This window comes from Cheilinus undulatus, linkage group 20 (genome assembly GCF_018320785.1).
Source record: "Cheilinus undulatus linkage group 20, ASM1832078v1, whole genome shotgun sequence".
NCBI lineage: Eukaryota > Metazoa > Chordata > Actinopteri > Labriformes > Labridae > Cheilinus > Cheilinus undulatus.
Window position 1 is genome coordinate 2,983,503 of NC_054884.1, and position 19,789 is coordinate 3,003,291.

Genomic DNA, 19,789 nt, shown 5'->3' on the forward strand with positions numbered 1-19,789 from the left:
GATAGGCTGTAGTCTATATGAAACAGTGTAGTCTATCTGATAGGCTGTAGTCTATATGAAACAGTGCAGTCTATCTGATAGGCTGTAGTCTATATGAAACAGTGCAGTCTATCTGATAGGCTGTAGTCTATATGAAACAGTGCAGTCTATCTGATAGGCTGTAGTCTATATGAAACAGTGTAGTCTATCTGATAGGCTGTAGTCTATATGAAACAGTGCAGTCTATCTGATAGGCTGTAGTCTATATGAAACAGTGTAGTCTATCTGATAGGCTGTAGTCTATATGAAACAGTTTAGTCTATCTGATAGGCTGTAGTCTATATGAAACAGTGCAGTCTATCTGATAGGCTGTAGTCTATATGAAACAGTGTAGTCTATCTGAAAGACATGCAGTGCTATGTGTTTGAACTGCTCTGGTGCGTTCGAGGGCTGTCCTTTTAAGCCTCCTGATCCTCCCACCTGATGATCAGTGAGAGGATCATCCAGGTTCAGAGAGCTTCTGGAGTGTTTTAAAGTTAGATATCATAAAATCAGAGCTGTGATGGAGCGTGAAGTCCTCTTCACTCAAACACTCTCACAGAGAAGTAGTTAGTATTTTTACACATGATGTAACAGCTCCGAGTGTGAAATTATATAAAAGTGGTGTTTATCTCAGAACTGTTCAGGGGTCTGCAGTCAGAGACAGGAACCGTTCAGGGGTCTGCAGTCAGAGACAGGAACCGTTCAGGGGTCTGCAGTCAGAGACAGGAACCGTTCAGGGGTCTGCAGACAGAGACAGGAACCACTCAGATTTAGGTCCATGTTCATGGGTCTCTCTCTTAAAGCCACCTCCAGAAACCAAACAGCTGACATTAGTCAGGGTCTGGTGAAACATTTATGTCTAGATCAGATGAATATGGAGGAATCCTCAATGTTTTTAACCTTCTCCAGGTTTCTCTCTTTAACTCTGGGCTTTAAATCTTCAGAGAAACTTAAAACGTCTTATGTAACATCCTGATAAACCGTCACCTTTGAACCTCCACATCACTGAAAGATCTGCTGCTAATCTGGTAGAGTTGAACCTGACAGCATCTCTACATCAGGGCTTTACTCTGACATATGGAGGAGTCAGCCTGGCAGGAGGAGTAGCCAGATAGAGGGGCCCAAAGCTTGGCCCTGGGGCCCCTGGCTAATGATAGGTTATTAGAGGTCATCTCCAATCAGATTTAGAGCAAATATCACTGAGCTCCCTGCAATCTGGTGAATATTTAGGCCAATATTCAGGGTGGGAGTTTAAATATTTGAAGGGAAAACATCTAGTTATTAACTAGTTATGAAGCTCAAAGGATGGATAACTAAACAGTTTCATATCAGGAATGATCTAATAACATAACTGAGTTTGCTGGGGTTTTTTTGTTTTGTTTTGTTTTTTTAAGATTTATTTTTGGGCATTTTTGTGCCTTTATTAGATAGAGGAGGACAGTGGATAGAGTCAGAAACAGTGTCAAGAGTGGGGAAGAGACATGCGGTAAAGGGCCTCAGGCCGGATTCGAACCCGGGCCGTCCGCGTACATAGAGTTTTTTAAATCTTTATTTTAGGCTCATAGATTATTTAATTGATCTAAAACTGACAAGAAGACTGAGAGCTGGTGTTTGTGCAACAAATCATCCTCCTCCTCCTCCTCCTCCTCCTCTCTCTCTCTCTCCTCTCCATATCATCGTCCTGTAGTCCAGCTCTCACTGAGGCCGAGTGTGTCTCTGCTGCTCTGCTATAATCTCGCCGGGTTCAGTGCCAGGACTGTGTCTCTGACAGATTATGAAGGCTTGAGCTGACTCAGCACCAAATCAAACATGTGACTTTTGACTCCACCAAATCTCCCCCTCTCACGTAGAGACGATTCTCTCTGAACAGCTGAACGTGTTCCACGACCTGCAGAAATGCTGTGATGTCAGAAAAATAAGACACCGGAATGATTCAGACATCAGACACATAACAACGAGCAATTTCTTTTTAAAGTCTTCAACATAAGGTCAAACAGCCAATACATGTGGAATAACCTGCACTGAAATATTGCCAACACTTCCTTTATATTACTAAAGTTTTCTTTATATTGCCAGCATTTCCTTAAAAAGACACAAATAGTGACACTATGAATGAGTCTGCATGCATACACAATCTAAATTAACCCTCAATTCTCCTCACAGAGACTGCACAGGTTTTCAGCAGCAGCGTTTAATCATTTCGAACCATTGTGATGAACTTCTCGTGCATTTGCGGGTCATGTGCGGCCCCAAGGAACACACCTGGAGGACTCTCCCACAAACAATTTTAAAGTGTCCAGGGCATTTTTGTGATCTTTTATAATTTCCAATTTGGTACTGTTTTCTGTCAATAGAGCTGCTGCTCCTGGTGTCTACTCAATATTGATCTTGCAAGATTTTTTTCCCCCAAATGAGAAATCTCATGACGTTTTGATCTTGCAAGATCTCGTGGCACATGATCCCTTCACAACCCTATTTCCAAGATTTCCTTTACATTGCCAAGGTTGCCTTTACATTGCCAAGGTTGCCTTTACGTTGCCAAAGTTTCCTGGTCAACCGGTAGACTCTGACTGGGTTGCAGAGAACCCTATAATGTGAGATTAATTTATGAGCAGTAAACACACTCATGCTCTGCTGCTGTTATAAATAACTGAATTATTATAAACCTGAGCTGTCAGAGTGGTATATTTGCTTTTAATTTAAGATTATGAATAACTATTATCATCTGATAGAGAGTGTTGTTTACGCTTTGATAATTTGGCCCCTCTGCTGTGAGAAAAAATTGTTGTGGCCCTGATGGTACCAAATGGCCCCTCATTGCTGCAGACAGAGAAACACATGATCCTCTCAGGTTCTTTTACAGACCTGGACTGAGACCATAATAACACATGAAACCAAGAGTCAGCATAAACATGGTAGTAATAAGCTCATGGTATTAATGCGTGTGTGTGATTCTGGTTTAGTAATGTTGGAACGATCCAAGAGAGAGGGGGGAGAGGAGTACATCAGTTTGAGCCCTCAGGAAACAGGACCCTCCTCTAATGATCAGGCTGAGTAAGGAGGATTACATTAGCAATGGAGGCCTCCTGGGAAAAAGTGGACTAGAACAATGATGAAGGCCTCCTGAGACAGTAGGAGGACTACAACAACATTGGAGTCCTCCTGAGACAGTAGGAGGACTACAACAATAATAGAGGCTTCCTTAGACAGTAGGAGGACTACAACAACATTGGAGTCCTCCTGAGACAGTAGGAGGACTACAACAATAATAGAGGCTTCCTTAGACAGTAGGAGGACTACAACAATGATGAAGGCCTCCTGAGACAGTAGGAGGACTACAACAATGATGAAGGCCTCCTGAGACAGTAGGAGGACTACAACAATGATGAAGGCCTCCTGAGAGAGCAGGAGGACTACAACAATAATGGGGGCCTCCTGAGACAGTAGGAGGACTACAACAACAATGGACGCCTCCTGAGAGAGCAGGAGGACTACAACAACAATGAAGGCCTCCTGAGAGAGCAGGAGGACTACAACAACAATGGAGGCCTCCTGAGAGAGCAGGAGGACTACAACAACAATGGAGGCCTCCTGAGAGAGTCGGAGGACTACAACAATAATGGGGGCCTCCTGAGACATTAGGAGGACTACATTTACAATGGAGGCCTCCTGAGACAGTAGGAGGACTACAACAATAATGGGGGCCTCCTGAGACAGTAGGAGGACTACAACAACAATGGAGGCTTTCTGAGACAGTAGGAGGACTACAACAACATTGGAGGCCTCCTGAGACAGTAGGAGGACTACAACAATGATGAAGGCCTCCTGAGAGAGCAGGAGGACTACAACAATGATGAAGGCCTCCTGAGACGGTACGAGGACTACAACAATAATGGGGGCCTCCTGAGACAGTAGGAGGACTACAACAACAATGGAGGCTTCCTGAGACAGTAGGAGGACTACAACAACAATGGAGGCTTCCTGACACAGTAGGAGGACTACAACAACATTGGAGGCCTCCTGAGACAGTAGGAGGACTACAACAACAATGGAGGCCTACTGAGACAGTAGGAGGACTACAACAACAATGGAGGCCTACTGAGACAGTAGGAGGACTACAACAACGATGAAGGCCTCCTGAGAGAGCAGGAGGACTACAACAATAATGGGGGCCTCCTGAGACAGTAGGAGGACTACAACAACAATGGAGGCCTCCTGAGACAGTAGGAGGACTACAACAACGATGAAGGCCTCCTGAGAGAGCAGGAGGACTACAACAACAATGGAGGCCTCCTGAGAGAGCAGGATGACTACAACAACAATGGAGGTCTTTAAATATTTCCTCTTTGTAGTTCAGACTCACTTGGAGGAATTCCTCCACCTCAACCTCTGTCTAAACTTATTTTAATGTCTTATTTTAATTTCTTATTTTAATGTCTTATTTTAATGTCTTAGCCATTTTCAGACATTAACACCTCAGCGCTCTGTAAAGGAAGGGGATTAGAGCATCCTGAGGTTGTTTTATGACAATGTCACAGTGCCACCCACTGGCCTGGCATGGTTAATATGTTTTTGTGCGTCCTCATGGATGGCAGTTATCTTAATGCCTCCAAATCCAGGATCTCCTTTTCATATAAAATGCGATGATGAGTAGAGTAATGGTCATTAGTAATAAATCTGAGGGCTGATTGATAAATGGAGGTTAGGAGAGATTAGGCGGCAGGACGTTTAAAGAACCTTCTCTGCTGTGAGTTTATCAGACTCTCCAGCTATGTCGACCTCACAGTGATGTAGATTAGATTGCAGAGTATAAACCAAACTCAGTGGTCCTGTTTGTTTGTCTCTGTCTGTCAGCGCTGTGATTGACTGGCCACCACTTCAGGTTGTAACCCCGCCTCTCAGCCAATGACAGCTGGGATCAGCTCCAGCCCTCTGTGACCCTGAGGAGGTCTGGGTAATAGATTCAGATCAGTGTCTAGGTGTGTGTTCACAGATTTAATCAACAGACTTCTGAGCAGTGATGAGATAACGTCTTCAGACTGCAGACGGGTTAACTCCAGAGATCAGTCTGATTTGGTTTCACACCTTCTTCTTATAAATAAATGAAATAAAAAGGCTGAGATCCTCCTGGAGCTTGGAGAAAACACACATCAGTGAGTCACACATCCCACTCACACCGTCCTGATACCACTAAAACTCACAGGACTGGTCCAAATGTTGATTTATCCGCCTGTGGAAATAGTCCCTAACTAACGCATAGATTCCTGCTGTTTGTTTGATAGAACCCTCATTAGAGAGCTGTAGAGAGGAGCCCACCTTTACCTGAAGGAACATGTGATGGTCCAGGATTTGTTTAAGTGTTTTTAGCAGATTTATGGCTTTAAGGTACTCAGATTTTACTGTCGGGTTATTCTGATTTCATCTAAACTTTTACCACATGTCTAATCTCTAGATTTAAGGGTAATCTGTCAGATGTTTTCTTCATGTTAGAGGATTCATCTTTATTCTAAGAATTCTTACTAAGTCACGCCCCTAATACCATTCTACTGGTATCCTTCCTCAGACCAAAATGGACGAGTTATAAAAACCCTCAGCGTCCTCCTTTTCTCTGTCATCATTAGAACACAGATGTTCCAACAATATTCCCTCACTTTTGGAAGAGTGGAGAGCAGTGGGGGCCTGACTCCGCTCCAGGAGGGAAAAAGCCCCCAACATCCCCAGCTTTACCAACATTCCATCCTTGCCATTGAAGATGACTTCCTCCTTTAATGTCAATAAACCAGTCCATCCTTGCTTTTCAAGATGATGTCATCTTTTAATGTCTATAAATATAATATAATATAGATATGTCTTTGATGATAATGTCATCTTTTTAGATTCATAAAACATTCCAGCCTTGCCTTTGAAAATGTTGTCATCCTTCAGTGAACGTAAACATTCCATCCTTTTCTTTAAAGACAAGTTCCCCTTTAGAGCTTATAAAACATCACATTCCTACTTCTGGAGATAATGATGTTATCCTTTAACCTCTATATAACAGTCCATCCTTGCCTTTAAAGATGATGTCATCCTCAAAAAGCCTACAAAACATTCCATCCTTACTTTGAAGATGATGTAATTTATTTATAACTTAAAAAAACATTCCATCCTTGCCTTTAAAGATTATGTCATCCTTAAAAGCTTAGAAAACATTCCATCCTTGCTTTGAAGATGATGTAACCCTTTATAGCTTATAAAACAATTCATCCTTGCTTTCAAAGTTGATGCCACCCTTTAGGGATACAAAACATCAATGTCTTTGCAAATGACACCATCGTTTCGTCAACATTAAACATCCCATTCTTTTCTCAAAGATGATGTCACCCTTTGAGCTTATAAAGCATCCCATTCCTGCGTTAGAAAACGATGATGTCATCATCAAGAAGATGATCTCATCCTTTAAAGCGTAAAAAATATTCCATCCTTCCCTTGAAGATGATGTAATCCTTTAAAGCTTTTAAAGCATTCCATCTGTGCTTTAAGATGAAGTCATCCTTCATAGCTTAGTAAAGATTCCATCCTTTCCAGTGAAGATAAGACATCTTTTAAAGTTTACAAAACATTTCACCCTTGCCTTTGGATATAAAACATCCTTTAAAACTTACAAAACATTCCACCCTTGCCTTTGAAGATAAGACATCCTTTAAAGCTAACAAAACATTTCACCCTTGCCTTTGAAGATAAGACATCCTTTAAAGCTTACAAAACATTCCACCCTTGCCTTTGGATATAAAACATCATTTAAAGCTTACAAAACATTCCACCCTTGCCTTTGGATTTAAGACATCCTTCTCAGCTAACAAGACATTCCATCCTTGGTTTCAAAAATGATGATGTCTTCCTTTATAGCTTTTTAAGACATTACTTCCTTGCCTTTGAAGATAAGACATCCAGTGATGACATATATTAAAGTCTATAAAAACCTCACTGCTCACCAGGAGCTACTTCCTGGATTTGCTCAGTTGAAGCTGATTGGTCAGGTCCATTTCAGACTTGGAGTTTTGGGGCTCTGACAGATGGATCAGCCTAATGAAAGACATGAATACGAACCATCTATCTGATTTAAGAGTTTACAGTGGGATCAAACTGGGGTTCAGGGTCTTGCCTCAGGACGCATCAACATATGACATGGCCACAGCTGTTCCACAGACTGTGGTGGTTTTAGTGATATGACTAAACAAGCTCAAGATTATCAACTGTTCTACCTCAGATTAATGCCCCTCTCTTTCTCTCTGTCTCGCCCCTCTCTCTCTCTTGCCCACCCTTCACCCAGAGCGCTCTCTCTCTCTCTCTCTCTCTCTCTCTCTCTCTCTCTCTCTCGCCTCTCTCTCGCCCCTCTCTCTCTCTCTCCCCCACCCCTCGCCCAGAGCTCTCCTCAGGTTGCAGTAGTTGAATAATCTCTGATGTAACTCTGTGTTCATTCAGCTCTGACCACTCTCCCTCTAATGTGATTTCACTGTATTTGTGCACATTTATTTTTTTTATAGAGCTCCTTTTATTCTGCTGCTGCACAGAAACATTCACCAGCTCTCTCTCTCTCTGTGTTTATTGTGTGTTAAGTGTGTGTTTTTTGTGTGTTTGTGTAGAAACAGAATGGTTTTCTTTTCCTCCATCAGGCTGCATCTGTCCTCCTCCCACACACCGATGACTGAATCACACTGGCCTCTATTCTAACACACTCTCATATATACACACACACACACATTTATAAACATATATATATATATTTATGCACACACCTGAACTGACATGAGCATGCACATACTAAATCATTTAAAGCTACATATATAAATCAGAACTGAACACTTTCCTGCTCCTAAGTCTGCAGACCTGACTCCATCCTTGATGTATTTTTAATATTATAGAGGTAACACATATAGATACAGGTTATCTTTATTCACTTGGTCATTTTCTCTTTTCAACCCTTTAGTGAGCCCAGGCTCTGCTGAGAACACATGGGAGTTTGTGGGTTGTGACAGTTTAATACACTGTATGGACAAAAGTATGTGTCCACGCCTGTTATTTCTTGAATTCAGATGTTTCAATCAGATCCACAGGTGTATAAAAGCATCCTCTAGCCTAGCCATGCAGTCTCAAACATCTGTGGATATGGAGTCAGATGGGAGTCTGGGTTTGGAGGATGCTGGGAGAACGATACCTGCCTGACTGTGAAGTCTGGTGGAGGAGGGATAATGGTATGAGGCTGTTTTTCAGGCTTTGGGCTAGACCCCTTATCTCAACTGAAGGCCAATCTTAATGCTTCAAGACATTTGGACAATGCTGTCGGGTGCACAGTCTTTCCTCTTTGGGGACCCAGTTTTGTCTCTGGTGTCCTGTCTCGACAGCAAGGTTGTGTTCACCGAGTCTGTGCATGGACAAACATTTCCTCAGCCGTGGATCAGTCACAGTGCTTTAGTAGTCTGCAACCACATATTCACTTTCAAGGGACAAATAGAATTATAGTTGATTTATTTTTTGGTTGAATCTTGCTGATGAGTGAACTAGTTTTCCTTTGGTTGTTGAATAATCTGGTTGGTTTTGTGTCTGAGGATTCTGCAGGTGAACAGAGTTTCTGCAGCAGCTGTCTGACGCTCTCAGGAGTCTCTCTCTCTCCATAGAAGGCTGGATGTAAACTCAGAGATCTTCCAGACCTCTCAGTGGTTATTAATGTCACTACGCTCTTATTCCAGCTGATGACGGCCATAATAGATCTCCTACCTTACAGTGAGCGAGAGCTGCAGTTATGAAGACGTTAACGGGCTAACCTTCTCTGTTAGTGTGTATTGTGTAGTGTGTATTTTGTTAGTGAGTAGTGTGTAGTTTGTAGTGTGTGTACTGTGTTTATGTGTAGATAATGAAGCAGAGCAGTGAGTGATGAATCCTCAGTACTCTCCTGACAGCAGCTCTGTTCTCTGATTACAGCTGTATTATCCTGATATACTGACTTATTAAAACATCATAGTGGTGATGGAGTGATCAGAAACACGTCTCTGCTCCGGCCTTCTTCATCATCATCATCATCATCATCATCATTCCTCTGCAGCAGATAGAGTGCTCTCTCTGTGATCGACCCCCGCCCTCCCTGAGGGTTATAAATGATGAAACAGAGGAAACCCTCGGCCCGTAGATTAATGGAAGATTCTCTGCAGATTCTCCTCTCACTGATGAGCATCAGAGGCTGAAATAGACTTAAAATACACATAGATATATCCATGTAGATCAGACATGTACTGTATGTGATTAGCTGGCTGAAAAGTTAAAGTCAGATTATTCTTTCATCATCACCAGGATTACCACAGGGTTATCTTAATTCTTAATATTCTAATCATTCCAGACCCAATAAAAAAATAAGCACTTATCTATCATAGACAGGAGTGTCAGAGACCAACCAGTAAACTGACACACTGCCTGGTGCTGGCAACTGGACTGAGTATGAGTGTGTCCTAAATGGTGAATTTATAGAACCGAATCTGGTATGAAGAGAACAATTTACATCTGGAAAACTGGTTGGATGGATGATGGATGGATGGTAATGGATTGATGATACAGGGATGGATGGTAATGGCTTGATGATACAGGGATGGATGGCAGATGGCTGGATTGTTGAATGACAGATAGATGGATGGGTGAATGGATGGATGGATGGATGGATGGATGGATGAAAATGGAATGACGATATACGGATGGATGATAGATGGCTGGATTGTTGGATGATGGATGGATGGATGGATAGATTGATGATGATGGATTGACGATACAGGGATGTATGGCAGATGGCTGGATTGTTGAATGATGGATGGATGGTGGATGGATGGATGGATAATGCATGGGTGATGGATGGATGATAGATGGCTTGATTGTTGGATGATGGATGGATGGATGATGATGGATTGATGATACAGGGATGGATGGCAGATAGCTGGATTGTTGGATGATGGATGGATGGTGGATGGATGGATGGATAGATTGATGATGATGGATTGACGATACAGGGATGGATGGCAGATAGCTGGATTGTTGAATGATGGATGGATGGTGGATGGATGGATGGATAATGCATGGGTGATGGATGGATGATAGATGGCTTGATTGTTGGATGATGGATGGATGGATTGTTGGATTGTTGGATTGTTGGATGATGGATGGATGAATTGATGGATGATGGATGGATGGATGATGGATGGATGGATGGATGGATGGATGATAGGTGAATGGATAGTGGATGGATGGATGGATAATGCATGGGTGATGGATGGATGATAGATGGCTAGATTGTTGGATGATGGATGGATGGATGATGATGGATTGATGATACAGGGATGGATGGCAGATAGCTGGATTGTTGGATGATGGATGGATGGGTGAATGGATGATGGATGGATGGCTGGGTGAATGGATGGTGGATGGATGGATAATGCATGAGTGATGGATGGATGATAGATGGTTGGATTGTTGGATGATGGATGGATTGTTGGATGATGGATAATGGATGGATGGATAGATGACTTAAAGACATAGCTTTTTTCTGAGATGAGATTATTTGCTGTTTATTTCTGTTTGTTTAGTTCCCGTCTCTCCTCTGACCAGCAGTTGAAAATATCAGTGACAGACTCTGTCGCGTCTCTCAGTCTGAAGTTAATCACCTGTTCCTCCAGGTTTATCTCTGTTAATTTACCTGTGCGTATATTTCTGGACCTTACCTTTGTGTTTTCCCTTATCCCTCTGTAGGATGATGAGGTGGTCCTGCAGTGTTCGGCCACTCTCCATAAAGAACAACAGAAACTCTGTTTGGCTGCTGAAGGCTTCGGGAACAGACTCTGCTTCCTCGAGTCCATCTCCAACTCCAAGGTCAGAAGAAATACCACAAGCTGTTATATATCTGATACTAAAACATATATATATTTAATACACACTAACATGTTTGATATTATCAACAACTACAAGGTAACAAAATAGACCATATGTAGGGGAATTCATTACTTTATTTAATAGAACACAACTTTGAGGTAATTAAATATATCTTATTATTTTATACTCCAATATATTTAATAATGTACAATCTAAAAAACATATAAATATGTAAGATACTAATACTGTAACGTCTTCAATGTAACACACATCCCCAAGGTATGAAAATATACCTGATATATGTTAATGCTTTTAAATATTTTGAATGCACATCAGTCCAAGATAATAAAGGAAAGTATTGACACTATAGTCTGTAGAATTTACACTGTAAATTAATTTAATACACAACAAGGTAAACATACCATAGTTAATATAATTATACTGTAAAACCAAGGAAACAACATCAGTACAATATGAAAATATACCATACCATACTGTACCATACTGTACTGTACTCTACCATATTGTACCATATTGTACCCTACTGTACCGTACTGTACCATGGGACAGAGTTATTCAGATGTATATCACTGTTCGTCATTAGCATGTGTTCATGTGTAGTTAGTCTTTTCAGCATGTGTTGGTATGTGTTAATATGTAATTAGCATGTGCAGTGAGTCATGTTGATGTTCCTGTCGTTCCAGAATGTTCCTCCTGATCTGTCCATCTGCACCTTCGTGTTGGAGCAGAGTCTGTCTGTACGAGCGCTGCAGGAGATGTTGGCCAACACGGAGGACAGGAATGAGGGGGTGAGCACTAACATGCACAGGCATCCAACAGACATCCAACGAATATCCAACTGACAGTTAGCACATCCAACAAACATCCAACAGATATCAAAAACATCCAACAGTTATCCAACACATCCAACAGATATCCAACACATCCAACAGATATACAACATATCCAATGGACATCCAACACATCCAACAGATATCCAACACATCCAACAGATATCCAACAGACATCCAACAGATATCCAACATATCCAGCACATCCAACAGATATCCAACACATCCAACAGATATCCAACACATCCAACAGATATCCAACACATCCAACAGATATCCAACACATCCAACAGATATCCAACAGGCATCCAACAGACATCCAACAAATATCCAACTGACAGTTAGCACATCCAACAAACATCCAACAGATATCAAAAACATCCAACAGATATCCAACACATCCAACAGAAATCCAGCATATCCAACAGATATACAACACATCCAACAGATATCCAACAGACATCCAACAGATATCCAACATATCCAGCACATCCAACAGATATCCAACACATCAAACAGATATCAACACATCCAACATATCCAACAGATATCCAACAGATATCCAACACATCCAACAGATATCCAGCACATCCAACAGATATCCAACAGATATCCAACACATCCAACAGATATCCAACAGGCATCCAACAGATATCCAACATATCCAACAGATATCCAACAGACATCCAACGTTTCCAACGGACATCTGACATATCCAATGGACATCCAACAAATATCCAACATATCCAACAGTTATCCAGCAGACATCCAACAAATATCTTACACATCCAACAGACATCCAACACATCCAACAGATATCCAACAAATCCAGTAGACATCCAGTTGACATCCAAACTATCCAACAGACATCCAACAGACATCCAAGAGACATCCAACACATCCAACAGACATCCAACAGATATCCAACACATCCAGTAGACATCCAGTTGACATCCAAACCATCCAACAGACATCCAACAGGCATCCAACACCAACAGACATCCAATAGACTTCCAGTAGATGTCCAATACATCAAACAGACATCCAACGGACAGACATCCAACACATCCAACAGACACACCACAGTTGGTCACATTTGCTCCTTCAGGGTCTTACTGGTCCCTTAGAAGTTAATTGTCTGACTGGTCTTTTAAAAGTTACTGGTCTGACTGGTCCTTTAGAAGTAACTGCTCTGACTGGTCCCTTAGAGTTTACTGCTCTGACTGGTCCCTTAGAGGTGACTGGTCTTACTGGTCCCTTAGAGGGTACTTGTCTGACTGGGCTTTTAGAGGTTACTGGTCTGACTGGTCTTTTAGAGGTTACTGGTCTGACTGGTCTTTTAGAGGTTTCTTGTCTGACTGGTCTTTTAGAGTTTACTGGTATCTCTCATTCCTTAGAGGTTACTGGTCTGACTGGTCTTTTAGAGGTTCCTGGTCTGACTGGTCTTTTAAAGGTTACTGGTCTGACTGGTCTTTTAGAGGTTACTGGTCTGACTGGTCCCTAGAACCAGTCAGACCAGAGGTTAAAGTTTTCAGGTGTACAGCTGCTGATAAGGAGATGATTTAATGGTCAGATTTCCTCTCATAACTGAAACCAAGAAGAATGCAGCGCTGTTTAAAAATGACCAGGTGGATCTTCTTTGAGAAGCAGCCAGAAACCGTAAACACTGCTTAGCGCTCTGACATGAGGTGGTGGTCTTTCCTGGTACTGTGGTCACAGGCTCTGAGTCTGATTGGTTGAACCAGGGTCTGATTGTTTGCTGCAAAGCTCATTTACATGAACTGAAGGTTTTTGTCTTGTTTATTTAAATTCCTATTCTCTGAGGAGTCAGTCAACTCAGTGAGAGATTTGTCAGCTGATCTGCCGATCTTCATGCAGGATGAATCCAATCTGTCATCACCAACACGCCGTCTGCTGATTCATTCTCATGGCGAGATCAGACTGAGCTTCCATCATCCTGAGGTGTTTTCTGATAGTAAATCATCATTCAGATGAGAAACAGGAAGCTCTTGGGAGCTCTACAGGAAGAGTTAACATGCAGAAAACATTAGCAAGTCCACCATGAAGGACTGAGATCAGCATCACAGCACAGACGACTGAAGGATCTTATCTCAGATCACTGGCATGGGATTTTGGTCTGTAGAGGAAGTAAGTAGATAGATGTCAATGGGATTTTTGGTAGGGATGCACAGTATTATCTGAACAATGTCTCGTGGGCATAAAAACACACTTTTCAGTCACCAGTGTAGCTGTGGTCAGTAGATCAGGAACACAAAGGCTACTGTCATAGATGAATCAGTCTACAGGAACATTCCTGCTGACTTTTACAGCTGATACTGACCATCCGCAGACATGTGACCACTATGACATCACTACAGAGGAGGCTTATAGCTATCTCACCATACACTAGATTTTCAGATCATCCTAGTAGTTCTAGCATTGACTTTTTGAATGACTTTTTGCTGAATTCACACAAGTTATCTCATCTGAAAGCATGAATCTTTGGTTGGATTTGAGCTGTTCAACAAAGTGTTATGGGTGTATGAAACATTTTAAAAAGAGGATCCAGAGCATAAGCTGCACTGCTGAATCCTCACCATCACACCACACCACGCTGCCTCCATGGATTTCTGGTGGTATTACAGGAGTTTGGCAGTATCTTTAACTTTGAATGAATATGCAGAAACATGGATGACATACAGACACATGGCTCCTATTGATATACATTTAAACCTGGAGCAGAAGGCCTGGTCCTACCGGAAATCGTTCTCCTTCTGCTATGACGAAGGATCTTCAAAATCCTTAAATGCATCCGGAGGAGGCGAGGATGGAGGAGAGAGGAAGTTTAAAGCTTATAAAACATTCCACCCTTACCATCAAAAATGATGTCATCCTTTAAAGCCAATTAGAATCCCATCCTTGCTATTAAAGATGATGTAATCCATTATAGTTTATAAAACACTGTGTCCTTGATGGTATCATCCCTTAAAGCTTATAAAAATTCCATCCAAGCCATTCAAGGTGTCATCCTTTAAGGCTTATAAATATTCCAGCCTTGCCATCAAAGATGATGTCATCCCTTAAAGCTTATAAACATTTTATCCCTGCGGTTAAAGTTGCAACTCTTTAAAGCTTATTAACATTCCAACCTCGCTGTTAAAGATGTAATCCTTTAAGGCTTATAAACATTCCATCTTTGCTTTTAAAGATAAAGTCATCCCTTAAAGCTCATAAAACATTTCATCCTTGCCATTAAAGATGTAACCCTTTCAAGCTTGTAAAAAATTCCATCCTTGCCATTAGAGATGATATCATCCTTTCAAGCCGATAAAACATTCCATCTTTGCCTTTGAAGTTCATGTCATCCTTTAAAGTTTATCAAACATTCCATCCTTGCCATTAATTATGTAACCCTTTAAAGCCAATAAAACATTCCATCCTTGCTGTTAATTATGTAACCCTTTAAAGCCAATAAAACAGTCCATCATTGCTGTTAATTATGTAACCCTTTAAAGCCAATAAAACATTCCATCCTTGCTGTTAATTATGTAACCCTTTAAAGCCAATAAAACATTCCATCCTTGCTGTTAATCATGTAACCCTTTAAAACTGATAAAATATTCCATCCTTGCCGTTAAAGGTATAATCCTTTTAAGCCAATAAAACATTCCATCCTTGCCTTTGTAGTTTATGTCATCCTTGAAAGTTGATCAAACATTCCATCCCTGCCGTTAAAGATGACTTCAGAGGTCACTGCTGCCTACTTGAACACTCCCTTGCCCCAACACCTGCGGTTTGGTACCAGCCCTGGTCCAAGCTGTGGGGACTTCTTTAGACTGGGATGGTGGTTCCTGGGGGATGTGGTCTCAGTGATATTGGTGTCTGAGTGAAGTGATTCACCATCACAGTGAGGGTCGGAGTTTTCATGAGTATGAAGATGTTTTTGAAAACGTAGCGTGTGGGTAGAATTGTTTTTGAAGCTAGAGGAAGAAACGTTGTTTTAAAACTTCTGTTTGGATTAGACCTAGTCCAGTTTTTCAGTAACAAAGAAAACTGAATGATTCTTTCTTCTTTCACCCTGGTTTATATACAATGTGACAACTGTGGATAGAAATCATTTCCTGATCCAACAGCCTGCTCTCTGTTGGATGATTTTATCTCATTTTTATGTTTTTCTCTGTTATTTCTGTGTTTTTATTTCTGTTTTATTTCTGTGGAGTCTCTTCAGGCTCAGACTTACTCTGCTCTCTCTCTCATTTCCACACAGCATGTAGATGTGGAAATCTGGGTAGGTGTTCTCACCTGGCGTCTGTTTGTGTCTGTCTGTGTGCGTCATGGTGCTCGCCGTCGGTGTGGTGGTTTAAATGGTCGTGAACATCATCACTCTGATAAAGGAGGACATCTACATCTGTGCGTCTGTTCCTAATCTGCTCTAAGGCTGAGTGGGAGATTGTCAGAACACTGCATGAAAAGTCTGAAAGCTGTTAGTAAACAGAGCTGAAGGATTGTCTGATTTCTGCAGATTTGTCTCACTGAAATGTTTCAGATCATCAAACTAAAGTTATATTTAGTCAGCGATAACCTGAGTCAATACTGAAGTCAGTTTTTAAACCATGATTTCATTTATTAAGGGAAAAAAAATCCAAACCTAAAAGGGTTAAAAAGACATTTCCAAGGCTTTGGGACTCCAGCCAACCACACTGAGAGCCATTACCCACACATGGAGAAAACTTTGCACAATGGTGAACCTTACCGGCAGTATCTGGCCAACCTAAATGACTCCAGGAGTGCATGGACGACTCATCCAGGAGATCCCAAAAGAACCCAGAACAACATCTAAAGACCTGCAGGCCTCACTGACTCAGTTAAGGTCAGAGTTCATGACTCAACCATAAGAAAGAGACTGGGCAAAAATGGCATCATGGGAGAGTTCCAAGGCCAAAAGAACATCAGACCAGCAGTCAAACATGGTGGTAGTGTGATGGTCTGGACCAGTACCTGGACCACTTGCTGTCATTGATGGAACCATGAATTCTGCCCTCACCAGAAAATCCTGAAGGAGAATATCCAGCCATCAGTTCATGACCTCAAGCTCAAGCACACTTAAGTTATGTAGCAGGACAATGATCCCAAACACACCAGCAAGTCCACCTCTGAATGGGCTAAAGGACTAGATGAAGGTTTTGGAGTGGTCTAGTCAAAGTCTGGGCTTAGATCTGATTGAGATGCTGTGGTGTGACTTTCAACCGTTCATGCTAGAAAACCCTCCAAAAATTCGACAAATCTGCGAAGAAACGTGGGACAACATTCCTCCACAGAGAAGTGAAAGACTCACTGACAGTTATCACAAACGCTTGCTTTACTTGTTGCTGCCAAGGATGGAACATCCAGTTTTTAGGTTTAGGAGGTCCATGACATTTTCACATAGGACCAGGTAGGTTTGGATGGATTTACCCTTAATAAATGAAATCATCATTTTAACACTGACTTTGCTCAGGTTATCTTTGTCGAAGATTAAAATAAGTTTGATGATCTGAAAATACAGACAAAAATGCAAAAAATAAGAAATCAGAAAGAGCTCTGTTTACATTTCTGAAATTAAAGCCAGACTTCTGAGGTGTTCCATAGTTGATGATTTCTCTCTAAATGGAGTCAGATCCCTGCAAGTTAAAAATGGTCCAACCAGACCAGGATCCATAGCTGTTAGGATGCTAACTAACATCATTCAAACAAGCAGGAATCTGGCTCGGACAAGGGGATTCAGTCCCGTAAACAGTCCTGTAAACGTTCCTGTAAACGTTCTGTAAACATTCCTGTATACATTCCTGTAAACATTCCTGTCAATGTTCCTGTAAACATTCATGCAGATGTTCCTGAAAACTTCCCTGTAAACGTTCCTTTAAACAGTCCTGTAAACATTCCTGGAAAACGGTCCTGTAGATGTTCCTGTAACCCTTCTGTCAACATTCCAGTTAACGTCCCTGTATACATTTACTGTTAATATTCCTGTAAACATTCCTGTAAGTTCCTGTAAATGTTCCTCTGAATGTTCCTGCAAACATTTCTGTAAACGTCCCTGTAAATGTTTCTATAAACATTACTATAATGGTTCCTATAAACTTTCCTGTAAACCTGTTTGGAAACATTCCTGTAAACGTTCCCTCAAACGTTCCTGTAAATGTTCCCGTAAACATTCCTTAAAATGTGCCTGTAAACGTTTCTGTCAACATACCTTTAATGTTTCCTGTAAACCTTTATGGAAACATCCCTGTAAACATTCCTGTAAACAGTCCTGTAAAAGTTTCTGTAAACATTACTGATCATGTTTGTTGACACAGCTGAATGGGACATTCCGGCCTGTAAACATTCCTGATCAAGCTCTTATAAAGGACACAGTTGAATGGGGCGTTCCGATCTGTAAACAAGCATCCTCTGTCAGGAATGCTGCAGTTTTCAGCCATTCTGAGGTCTGCGGTCTGAGTTTTCATGCAGTGTCTGATCCGAACGTCTCTGGTCTGAAACACTGAAACTTGTGCTGCTGGATTTTAAAGTTTAACGTGACAGTAGTTAAAATTGTCCTGGTTTACAGTGTTTTCCTGTGTTTTAACTCCCCTTTGTTCCAGCTCTCTGGTAGCTCGTCCTCCTGCTGTAGTAAACTCTGCTTAGTGACACTGGTAAACGTGTGTAGAGCCTCATGTTTAATCCTCGGTAGATAAAGATTCTTCCTCTCCATCTGTGCCGTGGATCTCTGTCTGTTCTGGTTCTTTTTATCAGTGTCTCTAACTCTCTAAGTGACCCTCTGTCTCCTCTGTTTATTAATAAATGTCTGATTATCTACTCGTCCATCAGTGACTCAGTCTCCATTGATAATGGATCAGTTATTGACCCGTCTGTCTCCTTCTCTCTCTGTTAGACGGCGCAGGGTGGCAGCCATCGAACGTTACTGTACGGACACGCCGTGCTGCTCAGACACTCCTACAGCGGGATGGTTAGTACTCAGCTGTTAATCCACTGTGTTGGTGATTGATAAGTATTTGATCAGATGTATTGATCTCTGATTATCTCTCTCTGTAGTACCTGTGCTGTCTCTCCACGTCTCGCTCGTCCACAGACAAACTGGCCTTTGATGTCGGACTGCAGGACGACACCACAGGTCAGTGGGAGCGTTTTAGAGTAAAAGTATTGATCAGCATGTCTGCTGAAATCTGCCTTTTATTCCGGTGCTGGTAGAACAGTGATGTTGTGTCATGTAGCTCCAGGTAGCCACAGACAGACTCCACAAGTGACAAGTTTTTGTGTTTTGGGTAGGCGAGGCGTGCTGGTGGACCATCCATCCGGCATCCAAGCAGCGATCAGAAGGAGAGAAGGTCAGAGTGGGAGACGACCTCATCCTGGTCAGCGTCTCCTCGGAGAGATACCTGGTCAGTAACACCTGGTGGACACGCCCACCATGATGTCACATGTTGGCTGGGACTTATTAAAGCCTAGAGTGGTCATTTCCCTGTCAGTGTTCTAGTATTCAGTAGTGATGTTTTATTTAATAGGAGAGATCTGATTCAGAGATATAAACCCGCCCCCTTCTCTCTCTCTGCAGCACCTGTCGTATGGAAACAGCTCTCTCCATGTGGATGCAGCCTTCCAGCAGACTCTGTGGAGCGTCGCTCCCATCTGTTCAGGAAGTGAGGTGGCTCAAGGTAACGGACCATCTCAGACCGTGTTTGATGGGAAACATGTCAGCTGATATTTGTGGCGTTACGGCATGCTTGGGTCCTAAAATCACACCGTTTTGAAACCTGTACCACAGAGCAGACCTTTGAAAACCATCACCTGTTGTCATGTTAACAGCAAAACTGCATTCACTATGAAAACAGAGAGTTTCTGCACATGCTCAGTACAGTTCCAGTCAGTGTCCCTGTAACCCTAACCCAGCCTCTGAGGCCAGCATGCTGCCGGTCTGGGCTTCAGGAATGGATCCAGAGGGTCGAACCAAAAACTCAGTAGTCATAAAACTCTGCAGATGTAGACTCTAT

At 41.9% G+C, this 19,789-nt stretch overlaps 1 protein-coding gene across 1 annotated transcript in view; it reads left to right on the plus strand.

Annotated features, from left to right (window-relative positions):
* Positions 1-19,789, plus strand: part of ryr2a (ryanodine receptor 2a (cardiac)) — a 163,482-nt gene that overhangs the window by 27,314 nt on the left and 116,379 nt on the right. The window contains exons 2-7 of the mRNA XM_041815659.1: positions 10,789-10,908; positions 11,613-11,717; positions 18,673-18,747; positions 18,834-18,912; positions 19,068-19,180; positions 19,354-19,453. Of these exons, the coding sequence (XP_041671593.1) occupies positions 10,789-10,908; positions 11,613-11,717; positions 18,673-18,747; positions 18,834-18,912; positions 19,068-19,180; positions 19,354-19,453 (592 nt within the window). The remainder of the gene's footprint in view (positions 1-10,788; positions 10,909-11,612; positions 11,718-18,672; positions 18,748-18,833; positions 18,913-19,067; positions 19,181-19,353; positions 19,454-19,789) is intronic.